Source organism: Pelodiscus sinensis, chromosome 2 (genome assembly GCF_049634645.1).
Source record: "Pelodiscus sinensis isolate JC-2024 chromosome 2, ASM4963464v1, whole genome shotgun sequence".
NCBI classification, from domain to species: Eukaryota; Metazoa; Chordata; order Testudines; family Trionychidae; genus Pelodiscus; species Pelodiscus sinensis.
In genome coordinates this window covers 160,929,839-160,943,279 of record NC_134712.1, presented here as the reverse complement: position 1 = coordinate 160,943,279, position 13,441 = coordinate 160,929,839, and the positions used below count along the sequence as shown (strand labels likewise).

Sequence of the window (13,441 nt, the reverse complement as noted above, 5' to 3'; positions counted from 1 at the left end):
ATTTTTTTTAATGTCAAACAAATGACAAAATATATATGTAGGTCTGTGTGCTAGGGAGAAAAGTTTCAGAACAAATGTTTCACATACCTTAAAAATAAGAGCCAAGCCTTCATGGCCATCCCTGCAATAGCAAAACATGAGTGTGCAATAGTTGAGAAGAAGTTAGAAACTATGTTTTAACTTCAAATTTTGGAGGTGGTTAAACAGCGAGACAAAATAATTTAAAAATGATGCATAATCACTGTATTTCTTTAAAGTGTTTAAGGCCAGATTTTCTCAAGAGTTTGGCAGCCACTTAGACATAAGAAATGAAAGGGGCAAATTTTAAAGTGCTCAAAACCTTGACAGGCTCCTTTTGGAAATCTTTCCTGCTTTATTTTAGTGCCTAAACAGGATCTGAGCTCTTTAGAAAATCTGGTCTTAAAACATTTTCTGTTGTTTTTTTTCCCCCAAAAAAACTTTTCAGCTTGTGTCAATCCTTGATATAGTCATTACAATAAGATAATTGTTTAAAAAAAATTGAGATCACTGGGTTAAAAGTTTTATAACCTTAGGACCTATTTTATGCTCCTTTTTAAAATGGCGGAGTGCTTACATTCTCCTAGCAAACCCCAGACTAACACGGCTACATTTCTACATTCTCCTAGAAGTATTCAGTATGATGTAAACTTCTGAGTTTTAGGAAGGGACTAAATCTGACTTAGACTCTCCTGTGAATTAAAACAGTGCCTGCCTACCTATGTCAGCACACAAACAACCTAATATAAATATAGGTGCTGTTCAGCTCTATTTGGTACTTTTCTGAACTCTGGAAGTCAAGTAAACACTATCTAATAGTATTTGATATTGGCATTTTAAATTAATTTTGTGTTTTCTGTAACTTCCTAAGGCAATGCCTACATTACTACGGGTGTTATTCCCAAGCTCATTGAGCAGCAGTGTAGCAGCAGGAGCATGTGTGTGCATAAATGTGTGCATTATGATTTGCAGGGTCAGTCTTTTATTAGAGGAACTAAAATAAACAGATTTTTGAGTTCACAAATGCCTTACTTGGACTATTTATTGAATTTATGCATTTATGGTATTAATTCTACTAGAGGTAAACTTGAATGAAAACCATTGGTCTGTAGGGTTGCCAGGTGTCCGGTTTTGAGCTTTCTGTTCAGGAAACAAATTAAGAAAATGTAAATGTCCGGTATTTTCTAAATAAGATGTAGATTGTGATGTAATGTCAAGCATGTCCGGTATTTTTGTTGAAACCATCTGGCAACCCTATAAAATGGTCTGAGCACTGTAGTTCATTAATTTACTATAGATCTTGATGAAAAATTAGTCTTACAGTATGTACAATTGTATTTCAAATGTTTCTTATGTCAAGTAGTGAAAACCAATAAACTGTGTTTAGGTTTCATATTAAAGGTAAAATGGAAATTACTCTCAGGGTATGCCTAGACTGGTGGGTTTTTCTGGGATACTGGAGCTATCCCGGAAAAACTCCGCCACATCCAAGGAATGCGTTTGCTTTTCTGCTTTTTTGTGGAAGAGCAAATGCGCTCTTTCGGGGAGCCCCTGTATACCTCGTTCTACAAGAAATATGGGCTCCTCCAAAAGAGGAGGCTTTTCTGTCATTTGGCCCCCCTCTAGACGGAGCCAAATGGCAGAAAAGTCTCTGCCGGAAGAGCAATCGGAAAAAGCTACCCAAATTGTGGAGCGTAATTTGCTGGCTTTTTCTGAAAAGATGAGGATAGTGTAGCTCTAGCTTCAGTTGAGTAACAAACTGAAGGGAAATATTGTGAAATTAGAAATCGTATGGGTAAAAGACAAAGCTTTAGCTATGACACCAGGATACTTGGAAGGAACTGTCTGCATGTAGTTCAACTGGTCACAAGCTTAGGATTGAGATATAAAGAATACTGGAACATAGGCAATACAATGCTGGCACATGTGAAATAACATACAGAGAGTTTTAGTGAAGATTTATCTCCCATTTTAAATAGAAAATTGTGTTTTATTGGCAGTCCCATGAAGCTCTTTAAAGAACGTAGTCTGAAAGCATGTGGCCTAATTTCTCAGTTCTCAATTATCATTCACACATTCAAGTTTGTGTTGTGTAGACATATCTGAAGGCATGAATGTCTCACTGTTTTTAGTTGTATTACAAACATTATGCCTCTTTGCTTTCTCATGCTTAGGCATAGAGAGAATTTTACTCATAATCTATTTTAAAAAAAAAAACCTGTAGCACAGTTTCTAACCCTTATTTTTTTTAAAAAAGTACATCTTTCAGAATTGTTTGCTTTAAACATCCATTCAAAATGTTGTTTAATAGCAGAGAAGAAATGGTAGACGTGAGTACGAAGGGTCATTGAAAAGTACATCTCGCATTTACTTTTTTAAAGTGATGATAATTTCAAATTGAGTATTATAAACCTTTTCCTCCTTTTAGATTAAATAGTTATCGCTATCAGGCTTCATCAAGGTTTCAGTTCAGTTTGGTGGGAGAAGGAGTGAGTTTGCATGTGTGTGTATTCATGATTCATGAATTTTCCAGGGCTTCAAGTTCAAATACACATTCAGGTTATGTGTACTTTCACTCAGATTTTATATTTGGCCTTTTCTTTTCTTTCTTTGGTGTCTGGAAGGCATCAACATTCCAGATGGCAATCCTACTGCAGTACAACACAGAAGATGCCTATACTGTGCAACAGCTGACAGACAGTACTCAAATAAAAATGGTAGTGACTTAATATATTGTATTATACTAGTTTTATGTTATCATTTCACTTACTCACTACCTCCCTTCTCAGGTCCTATAACTAGTCATTGGTTTTCCAGTGCATGTGTTTTTGTTTTAAAACTTCTGTTTTGGGGGAAGGTGCTGGTTTCCCTTTATTAGGTTCCTAGAGGTTTCCATGTGTTTTATATCCTGAAAGATTAAGAACATGAATGCATTGAGAACATAGGTTCATTGGCTAAGTGTTTGCTTTACTTGGAGAGGCAATTCCCTACTGTTCCTTCAAAAGCAGATGCTATACCCCAACTGTTTAAAAACTAGATATTTTTCCAATAGGTTCACATGAGGTCTGCTCTAAAGCATGTTAAGAAAAGGCAAATTATTCCTGGTCAGCGAACTTAAGTGACCTGCCAAAGAGAGAATAAATTTGTGAATACAAATTAGAGCTGTGGATGCTCCATAGAAAATTCATAGGGTGATGTCTGCATTGAATAATTGCCTCTGTTATGGACATTGTCAGCCACCGATGTAGCTGCACCTAGTGCAAACTCAATACTGTTTGCATGGATGTAGCATCTATCTGCTTCAGACTGGGTTCAGTTTCAGCAGAGGAATTAGCAGCTTCACATGTACTTGAGAGAGGCACTAGTGCAACTTCCTCAGGGCCTGGCCTCAAGTGTTTGTACTTAAATATAAGCCCCAATGTAGATAAGACCTAAAAAATGTTCAGGAAGCTGCTATGGTGCATTTTCTGAGTTCTTACTCAGCATGAATGAAATAGTCTTTGGCCAGATGCATCCCTACATGTCAGCACCATTTAGTGGGGAAAGGGTCATTAAAGGGGTAATTGGAAAGAATTGTTCTTTGAAATTGGCCTATTTGAGAATCCTCAGAGCAGTCTGGCACAAAAAAGGGGAAAATCTACTATTGTGTTGATGCTAAAGTGGTGGTATTTGTCTGTAATCTGGTAAAATTAAGTCTTTAATATTTCCCATATGCTTTTATGGTATTTTTCAATCACTAATTATCACTGTCTTGATGCTCTATATGTGGAGGGCTGCTGACCCACATTAAAATCAATCAGCTTACATACCAGAGCCTTGGGAGCTAGTAGAATTTGTGTGCTCCAGCCGTGTGGGGGGATGGCAGGAGACTGGAGCACCAGTATGAGTTCCCCAATGCTGGGAGGGAGCCCATGCCTTGGAGGCCAGATCCAGGCAAGCTGGGGGCCGCATCTAGACCCAGGCCTTAGGTTCCCCACCCTTGCTCCTTGTGTTCTATTTTTGCAATTTTTTCCTATATTGGTGATTTTTTTTTTTTCAGTTTGGCCTACAGTACATATTTTTGTAGCTATGAAAAATGAAACCTGAATAGCTCCAATGCATGCAGAACTTGTCAGCTATTTTGTTATAACTCATTGTCAAAATTCATTTGACATTTGCACAAAATGTATTGTAAATTCACATTGATAATGTTTCCTGTAACTTGTAGGATATCTTGGCACAAGTTCTACAGATTTTACTGAAGTCAAAATTATTGGTAAGGTCTTTTGCTTTCTTGCATATTTGATTCATTCAAACACAATTTAGCAAATATATATCTTATAATAATGTTTTGTTTCTTGTAGGTTTTGGAAGATGAAAATGCAAATGTTGATGAGGTGGAGTTGAAGCCAGATACCTTAATAAAACTATATCTTGGTTATAAAAAGTAAGAAAAATATAATAGAATAAGCCTGTTGTGTATAAATGGTAACAACCTGTTTCTCTGAAGCATCTGCTATCTATAGTGTCACTTTGCTATAGCTATAATTGAGCAAAGATCCTTAAAGCAAATAAGCTGGTACTCACCAGCAGTGTCAGTAAACATACTCTCACATCTTCAGCTCTTGATTCTTGTTAGTCACTGGGGCATAGTAAAATCTGGTGTAATTTAGACAGACATTGATCAAATAGACACATTTAGTTTGTGTGCCATCAGTGTGGGTTTTGCCATTAGTCCTGACTCTCACATGTCAAGTAAATTACATGTAATTTAATTATTAATTTTTTTTTAAATAAAAGCAAGCACCAAATTGAAAGTTTTAAGTACATGGCCATTAAAAACAGCCCCTGAAAAAAATCAGCTTCTGGAAAAAGATCAGTGTGCTTATTTAGAGATTTAAACTCTGAAGTGTCTTAAAAATTAAGGTTCTCTTTGCAGTGTCTTTTCGTTAGCTCCTCTTACTCCAGTGTCATATTTATAGTCATATGTGTCAACAGGGGTGAAAGGAACAGGTACTGTCGTATTACAACCCTTTCTCCCCCCACCCCCTCTCGTGTTTCAGCACAGAAGTGGTTCAGTGCAGGGGTGTGGGTTGCATTACAGCAGTACCTGTAAGAAGTTTAATTGTGGGAGGGGATGTGGAGGACTCAAGATGAGGGGTTAGGGTGCAGAGGCACAGAGTGGGGAGGGAGGAGTGTGTAGAGGGCTCATGGCAGAAGTTTGTGGGATGTGGGGAGGCTCAGGGCCGGGAGTACAGATACCACACTGCCCAGCCATTGGGGCTGTGGTCTGGGTCTGCTATGGCTCTGCTATCCAGGGGCTGTGGATGCTTGCTGGGGCTTGGGATTTTGCAGAAGAGAAGGGTAGAAGAGGGGGAAGAGAGCAAAAGGGAAGGGGTGAGCCACCTATGCCAAGCACTGGCATGGGAACCCTATGGTAGTACAGCGGCTGGTGTAGTAATAGCATCCAGAGCCCCTCTCCCAGCAAGTCACTCTCTTAGGGTACGTCTAGACTACCGCGTTTTGTCGACAGATACTGTCGACAAAACTTCCGTCGACAATTTGCGTCCAGACACATGGAGTTCTGTCGACAAAGCAAGCTGCTTTGTCGACAGAATTCCGTAGTCTGGACGCAACGTTACAGGCAATAACACCTTCTGTCGACAGAAGGTGTTTTGCCTCGTAAAATGAGGTTTACCAGCGTCGACAAAACCGCGGAGTTCTGTCGACGTTATGTCGACAGAACTCCGCGGTAGTGTAGACGCTGGTATTGTTTTGTCGACAAAAGTCCACTTTTGTCGACAAAACTAGGTAGTCTAGACACACCCTTACTTTCACCGTTGTATCTCAAACTACCTATAGTGGTGATTTTTGTGTACTTAGTCAAGGGGTATATTTAATCTCAGGTATGAAATCTACACTGATGTTGATGTATTTAAGAATCCTTTTAGTTTAGCACATATAACTTAATCCACGTGCTAAAAAATAAACCATTTCATGTGAAATGAACATTTTTATTGAGAAATCCTGCCTTGTATTTAATTTTTTCCCTTCTGTATCTAAACAATGACTAGAGCGCTGAGTATTCTGTTTTGCGAAAAATCATAAGTGATTACACTTGAACCTCTTTAATCCAGGAACGGTGGGAAACAGGGTATGCCAGATTAAAGATTTTGCCAGGTCAGGGAGGGGTGCTGTGGGGACTGGGCATGAGGGGCTGGGGATAGGGCACTTTTCTGCCACCCCGCTCCTGGGGGCACATGTGGCTCCGTGCCACTACGGAGCACTGCCCCCAGAGCAGCGGGGAAAAGCCTCAGGGGAAGAGGTTCTGCATGCTGCCATTCCCTCAGATACAGGGGAGGAGAGTGGCAGCACAAGACTAAATAAACCCAAATCCCTCTGCTCTCCTCATAAGTCCTGTGCTCCAGCCCCCTAATCATTTTTGTTGCCCTGTAGTAGACTTTCTCCAGTGTGTCCACATCTTTTCTGTAATGGGGGACCCAGAACTGAACGCAGTACTCCAGATGTGGCCTCACCAGTGCCGAATAGAGAGGAATAATCACTTCCCTGGTTCTGGTGACGATGTTTTCGCTCTTTTTTAATACTCTTTTTTTCAAATCAACTACTTTTGTTTGAGTTTCAAAATCAGTGGAATTGATAAAAATCTGTTTTCAACAGTGCAGTGGATTCACAAGGATGCTTATAAAAATGGCAAAACCTAAAAAACAATGAATGGTCTCGCAGCACCTTAAAGACTAGCAAAATATATAAATGGTGTCATTAGCTTTCATGGGTACAATCTTACTATCTACATATTTTGTTAGTCTGTAAGGTGTTGCTAGAGCATTTGTTGTTTTAAGTTTTTTCCAGTTACAGGCTAACCCTCTGAAGCTTATAAATACGGCTTATTTGAAAAGTATAAAACTTCAGTCGTTTTTTTGGGTCACTTTCGACAAATATTTACAATATTCAAATGTGTAATTGCAACAGTATCCCTACTTGGGGCAAAATACATCTTATGAAAGATTAATTTTGGGATTTTTTTTATCTCCTCGCTATGAGCAGAATGTAATAAGTACACCAACGCATTGACTTTTCTCCTAAATGTCATTTTTCTATTGTCCATGTGTGTATACTCATATAATTGGAGCTCAGCATCGATTTCATTTCTCTCTTACTAGAGGCAAAATTCCAAAAATAACTTGGAGGCGTAGCTGTGTTAGTCTGTAATTTTAAAAACAATGAGTAATCCTGTGGCACTTTAAAGACTAACCAAATATTTTGAAAACCTGATCTTATCCATGAAAGCTCGTGATTCTATATATTTTTGTTAGTCTCTAAGGTGCCACAGGACTATTTGCTGTTTCATATTTAATGTTGTATTTGACCAGATGAGGCCAAAAGTCTGTGGGGGTAACTAATTGCACTTGATGTGTAAATAATCCAAATTGTTCACAGCTTGTTCTTGAAGAAGATGAAGTACAGGCAGTCCCCGGGTAACGTACAAGATAGGGACTGTAGGTTTGTTCTTAAGTTGAATCTGTATGTAAGTCGGAACTGGCATCCAGATTCAGCCGCTGCTGAAACTGACTGCCAGTTCTGACTTACATACAGATTCAACTTAAGAACCCCAAGTCAGCTGCTGCTGAAACTGATCAGCAGCTGATACCAGGAAGCCCGGGGCAGAGCAACTCTGCCTGGGGCTTCCTGTAGTCAGCGCTGGTCAGTTTCAGCAACGACTGACTTGGGGACGTCTGGGGCAGAGCAGCTGGGGTGCTGCTGGGTTGCTCCAGTAGCACCGCTCCTCGGCGCTACTGGACCAACCCAGCAGCACCCCAGCTGCTCTGCCCCAGGAGTCCTGATTCAGCCACTGCTGAAACTGACCAGCAGCGGCTGAATCAGGACGCCTGGGGCAGAGCAGTTGGGGTGCTGCCGGGTTGGTCCAGTAGTGCCCAGAGCGGCGCTGCGGGACCAACCGGCAGCGCCCCAGCTGCTCTGCCCCAGGGTCCACAACAAAAGCCTGGTCTGCTTGGGGGGGGGGGGGGTACACTAGCTGCGCCCCCCCCCCCCCCCCAGCAGACCAGGGACACAGGGAGCAAAGCGGCAGCGGGGTGCTGCGCCTCTGAGGCTTTGCTGTGACCGGACCGCTTTGCTCCCGGTGCCCCTGGTTTGCTGTAGACGGTCCCCAGCAGACCAGGGGCACCGGGAGCAAACCCGCAGCCGCGGCGGGGTCCCCGCACTGCTGCGGGTTTGCTCGCGGTGCCTCTGGTCTGCTGGGGACCGTCTCCAGCAGACCAGGGACACCGCGAGCAAACCCGCAGCAGCCTCAGAAGCGCGGGACCCCCCCGCTGCTGCGGGTTTGCTCCCGATGCCCCATGTCTGCTGGAGACGGTCCCCAGCAGACCAGGGGCACCGGGAGCAGCTTTTCTCGCCCCGGAGCTCGAGGTGGCTGACCGCTGCCTGTGAGCTCCGGGGTGAGAGAGCCCCGTTCGTAAGTGCGGATCCGACGTAAGTGGATCCGCGTAAGTCGGGGACTGCCTGTAGTAAACTGTCAAAGTTCTGCTTTCAAAAGTCACTTACAAGCCTCACTGTGAAGTTTACCTTTCCAAGTCATATTTGGAAATACAGCTTTGGCTCTTTTGAAAATGTTATCCTTGGTACCCAGAATAAAATTTTAGCTGTGTATGTTTTAGTTTTATATACATTTAATATGAATAGAATTAAAATGTAAATAGTAAACAGATATTAATGGCAAAAATAAATTCACTTTAGAATTGAGTAATTTAGGTAAATCATTTTGTATTTTTGTAAAAGTAAGTTCCTTTTTAATTTTGCAGCCTGTACGCCTTTAGCAGTCAGTACACAAGTAGTCTTTGTTAGTTTGCATTTTGTAACCAAAATTCCTGTTTCAAAGGTTACATTTGGTTGCCTTAAATATTTTTAAAACAAATTCATAATTTGAGATGTTTTAATTTTCTACTTGAAACACAAAACTAAATCTAAATATGCAGTTCATGTGTGTGCTTTTGTACCAGGATTTGTCCAATTGTGGTCTGATCCTGCAGACTCAGTGGGACCATTCACATGAGGAGTTTGATGGCTAAATCCCTTTATTGCTTGGACAGATCACTGCCCTTTCTAGTATTAACCATTTTGTGGAGATTATGGTATTTTGAAGCTTGTTTAAATCAGGCATGTAAAATCCCATTCAATTGGTTAACCATTAAACACAATAGTTAATTGTCTGACTGCTTAAATGTAGTGTTAAAGGGGAGCGGGGAGGGGGGGGAGCTGGCCCTGCTGCAGCCTGGCAGGGCTCAAGTGGCCCCCCCTGCATGTGCCCAGAAGGGCTGGTGGGGGCGGGGAGAAGGCCTCTTCCAGCCCTGCGTAGGGGCCCAGTTGTGCTGGAGTTGCCCTCTGCCTACAACTGGCCATTCCCAGATACCGGTTAACTATTACCCGGTAAGCATAATCCATTATGGGTGATGCTTACTGGGTAACCAGTTACCTGTTAACATCCCTACTTTAAATTTAGTGCCCAGTTGTGCCTGCACACTCTAGAGTACTATGAATTGTATTCCATCTGGCCTGGATAGCTCTTACGATGAAGAATGTCACAGTGTTAAGATCTTTTAAAGATCACTGCCCTGTCACGTTTGGAGAAGGGGAGAAATTGTGAAATAAATGGAACCACCACAAATTCCTCTCCTCTCCTAAAGAAGAAAAGCTGTGTTGTGAGCAAATGGGCAGGGAATTTATTCTTTTTGGAAATAGGAGGAGTACTCAGATATTTCCATTCAAATTTCCTTTTTGAAATTAGACTAATTATTTACTTAACTACCTTTTCCTGGCAGCAAAAAATTGAGGGTCAACATAAATGTGCCAATGAAGACTGAACAGAAGCAGGAGCAGGAAACTACACACAAAAATATAGAGGAAGATAGGAAACTACTGATTCAGGTGGGTTGGATAGTGATGTGATAATATATTGCCTCCAATGGCATGTGGTCAATATCAAGTCCTACTGTCAGAGATTCTGGGAGAAAGGGGATTGCCACCTTCTGTAGTGTGCGGGATGGGTCACTTGCTGGTTTACCTAGACTAAATAGTGAATTCTTTAAAACATGAAGTCTTTACATCATGACTTCAGTAACTACATCAGAGGTTACAGGAGTGGGTGGGTCAAGTCCTGTGGCCTGCAGTATGCAGGTGGTCAGACTAGATGGTCACAATGATGCAGTCTGGCCTTAGTCTGTAAGTGTGAATCTATTTCAGCCCCATGAGTTTAAGTTCATTAACACTTCTGTATTTCTGCAGAAGCTTGCTTTTAATATTTATGCCCAAGAGAACATGATAGTGTAATATTCCTCTGCAAAACAAACTTGAAACAAAACATAACAGGGTTTTCAAATAGATAGCTTTTATATTTATACATAAAAACAGACATAGGAGGGTGTCAAAGGCTTTTTGTTGTTGCCGACATTGAAGAGCATACTAAGGAGGATTTAGATTCTGGGGATTCATGCACTGATTTTGCTGAGCACCTAGGTGCAATGTAAACTTCAGGATGTTGTTCAGATTTAAAATAATCACAGTGGAATTGATTTATATTGTACCTGTTACAATTCTGAATCCACCTCCAGAAGAAAAAGTTGTAAGCCTCATTTTGAAGTTTTCTGGCTAATATTGCCATTGATGTCCATTACTAATACTAGCCTTGTACAAAACAGTTTGTAATCTGGTAGATTAGCAAGGGTCTAAGAACAAGCATATAATGAGACACTGAAAGTTCTCAGTAAGAACTCTGTGCATGTTCGTTCCACCACTAGGCAGTGCTTACATCCTCTTTAGCAGGTACAAGCCACTGGTAGCTGCATGATAAAGCTCTGAAGACCATGTTTCCCCAACAGCAGGTCACAGAAAGGTTTTAGATGGGTTGTGGGCCAGGTGCAGGAGTGAGCCCACTGTTCAGTGGTGACTCCAGTTCCATAGGACTGAGCCCAGCTCCAGGTATTGTGATCTGATGAAACTACTCTCCCTAATTTGGCTCAGCTGTTTCTCAGTTATGACAGAGGAGAAGTTGGGTCAAACCTGAGTGGCGCAGTCACCCTGTATGCAACATTGCAATCCCCATAGTGAGGAGCTGGCCCTAGCCCCATGGGACAGAAGATGCTGCTGTGCTACACTCAGACAGAATCATGGTTTCAGTGAAGGTTGCTGCTGGTTGGTATCCGTGGCTGGGTGAGGAAGGAGGAGGATTTTGATTTTGTCTTCTGATTTTGCTCCCACCCTCCCCAAACAAATTTGGATCTTGGCTAAGTCTCAGAAAGAGACAAAAAGTAATTTGTGGATTGTCTTAGTGAAAACTTTGGGAAAAGTGGCTTGATCCAGAATGGCAAATTGTATCTTCCTAAAAAGGTCTGTTTCTACTTTGCTATTTAGGCTGCTATTGTGAGAATTATGAAAATGCGAAAGGTTCTAAAACACCAGCAATTGCTTGGAGAAGTTCTAACCCAGCTGTCCTCAAGATTCAAACCACGAGTTCCAGTAATTAAGGTATGTCAAAATAGCAGTAATATATATTAACTCAGATGCTTGTTTTCTAAATTCAGCCTGTTAATTTTTTAAGGTTTAAAGAAATAAATTATTCAACTATTATACTTTAAGTAGGAAACATTTAATTTAATCCCTTACAAGTTCTCAAAGACTAGTCAGCATATTGATATGATGAGGCTAAATAATAAGACCTCATCATGTGCCAGTAAGCATGCTACAGTGTTTATTGTGACATAATTTATCATATCATTGTCAAAATAAAGGAACCACGTACATTTTGGCTTAAATGTTTTATTGCTCACTTACAGAATAATAATGTTCTAGGGAATTAGTAACATTTGGCTGTGTTCAGTCATCGTTACTCCCTTGAATAGTGTTTGCGGAGTGGCCTCTTCTAGGCATGGTCAAAAATTGAGTAAATTGCCATTGTTTGAATAGTCTGTTTGTTTATGCCATTTCCCTGCATAATATTTAATGCAAGTCTTTGAAATAAACATGTATTCAGCATGATATTTAGTAGCCAAAACTGTTAAAAAGCTTTCAGCAACCAAAAATTGTTTTATTGCTCTTAAAGTGCCTACCTGGGGTTTGTTTTATTAAATACTATGAAATGCATTACTTGCCTTTCAACGTTTTCCCCTACAGAAATGCATTGACATTCTGATTGAAAAGGAGTACTTGGAGCGTGTCGATGGTGAGAAGGACACCTACAGTTACTTGGCTTAACATTTTTATTAGCAGTTGTCTGACTCTGTGAGACACTCAGCAGATAGATATGTGATGGAAAGAATGAAAACAACTGAACTTCATAGCAGCCCGTCTGCTGCCATTTGGACCTCCCTTTTTAATGACTGAGACAAGGACTCCCATCAGCCAGTCTCAGATTTACATCGGAACTGCTCAGGATTGATACATTTCAAGTATGTAAATATGGACACCAATGCCATTTAACCTAATTTAAGAACAGAAAGGAATCAAAACCTTCTACCCTGAGGGTTGCATGCTACTGCATTTAAATCAATACATTGGCTATATGATAAATAGCTGCCACCACAGGCAGCACTTAGAAATGTTGGCAGCACTTTGAGAGCGAGTCTGAATGGACGTATGTGTAATCTGCTATGAAAAACCATTTGTATAGTGTGTTTCATTTTTTAATGTGTGATAAATAAAAAAAATTAAAAGATTTCTGTACAAGTTGCATTTGGTTTTATTGTTTTAAGTTTCACTACTTTCTAAATGTAAATAAAAGGTATAATGATTATGAAAGCTACAATAATTTGTTAGTTTTGCTTTCTTCCTTTCCTGTTTTCCAGTGATTATAGCAAAACACTTCCCAGGATTGAAAAATGAATCTGTATTTGTGGCTTTTTGGAGGAGGGAGTGACTGAATTCAGGGAAGTGTTCATTGAATTGTGCATACTGTTTTTTTTTCGATATATGCTAATAAATCTCAATAGCAGATACTTGGAAAATGTGCACAAATGTTTTGGCATTGCAGTTTGCGTTTCTCAAAATGGATACAACAGATGCTAAACTCATCTACTTAAGCGGTCAGGTAATATTTTTGCACGAGGTTAAGCAAATTAGGCCACTTTTATCAATAGTGTGGCAGTACATCTTGGATGCACGTTCTTGGACAAAACTGTGTACTTAACACACGTGCTCTGAGATTATTCCCATTTTAACATTTAGCTAAGTTTTTTTTCTCATTTTTGAACAAGTGAGCTCTAGTTCTTTATAACTTGTATGTGACTGAGCATTGCTCCGAGCTGTGAAAGCCTGATTGATTAAAATGAAAAAGTGAAAACCTAATTTCATAATGGTGGAAGTGCTGTACTCACTATTGGTACAAATGTAAAATTCTTGCTTTTAGTGTTTCCAAATT

At 40.5% G+C, this 13,441-nt stretch overlaps 1 protein-coding gene across 2 annotated transcripts in view; it reads left to right on the top strand.

Moving 5' to 3' along the window:
- Positions 1–12,741, top strand: part of CUL1 (cullin 1) — a 93,570-nt gene extending 80,829 nt beyond the window's left edge. For both annotated transcript variants that reach the window (XM_075921712.1, XM_075921711.1), the window contains exons 17-22: positions 2,643–2,735; positions 4,226–4,273; positions 4,362–4,444; positions 9,852–9,957; positions 11,440–11,553; positions 12,199–12,741. In XM_075921712.1, coding sequence (XP_075777827.1) covers positions 2,643–2,735; positions 4,226–4,273; positions 4,362–4,444; positions 9,852–9,957; positions 11,440–11,553; positions 12,199–12,279 — 525 coding nt within the window. In that variant the 3' untranslated portion in view covers positions 12,280–12,741. The remainder of the gene's footprint in view (positions 1–2,642; positions 2,736–4,225; positions 4,274–4,361; positions 4,445–9,851; positions 9,958–11,439; positions 11,554–12,198) is intronic.
- Positions 12,742–13,441: the final 700 nt, after the last annotated feature.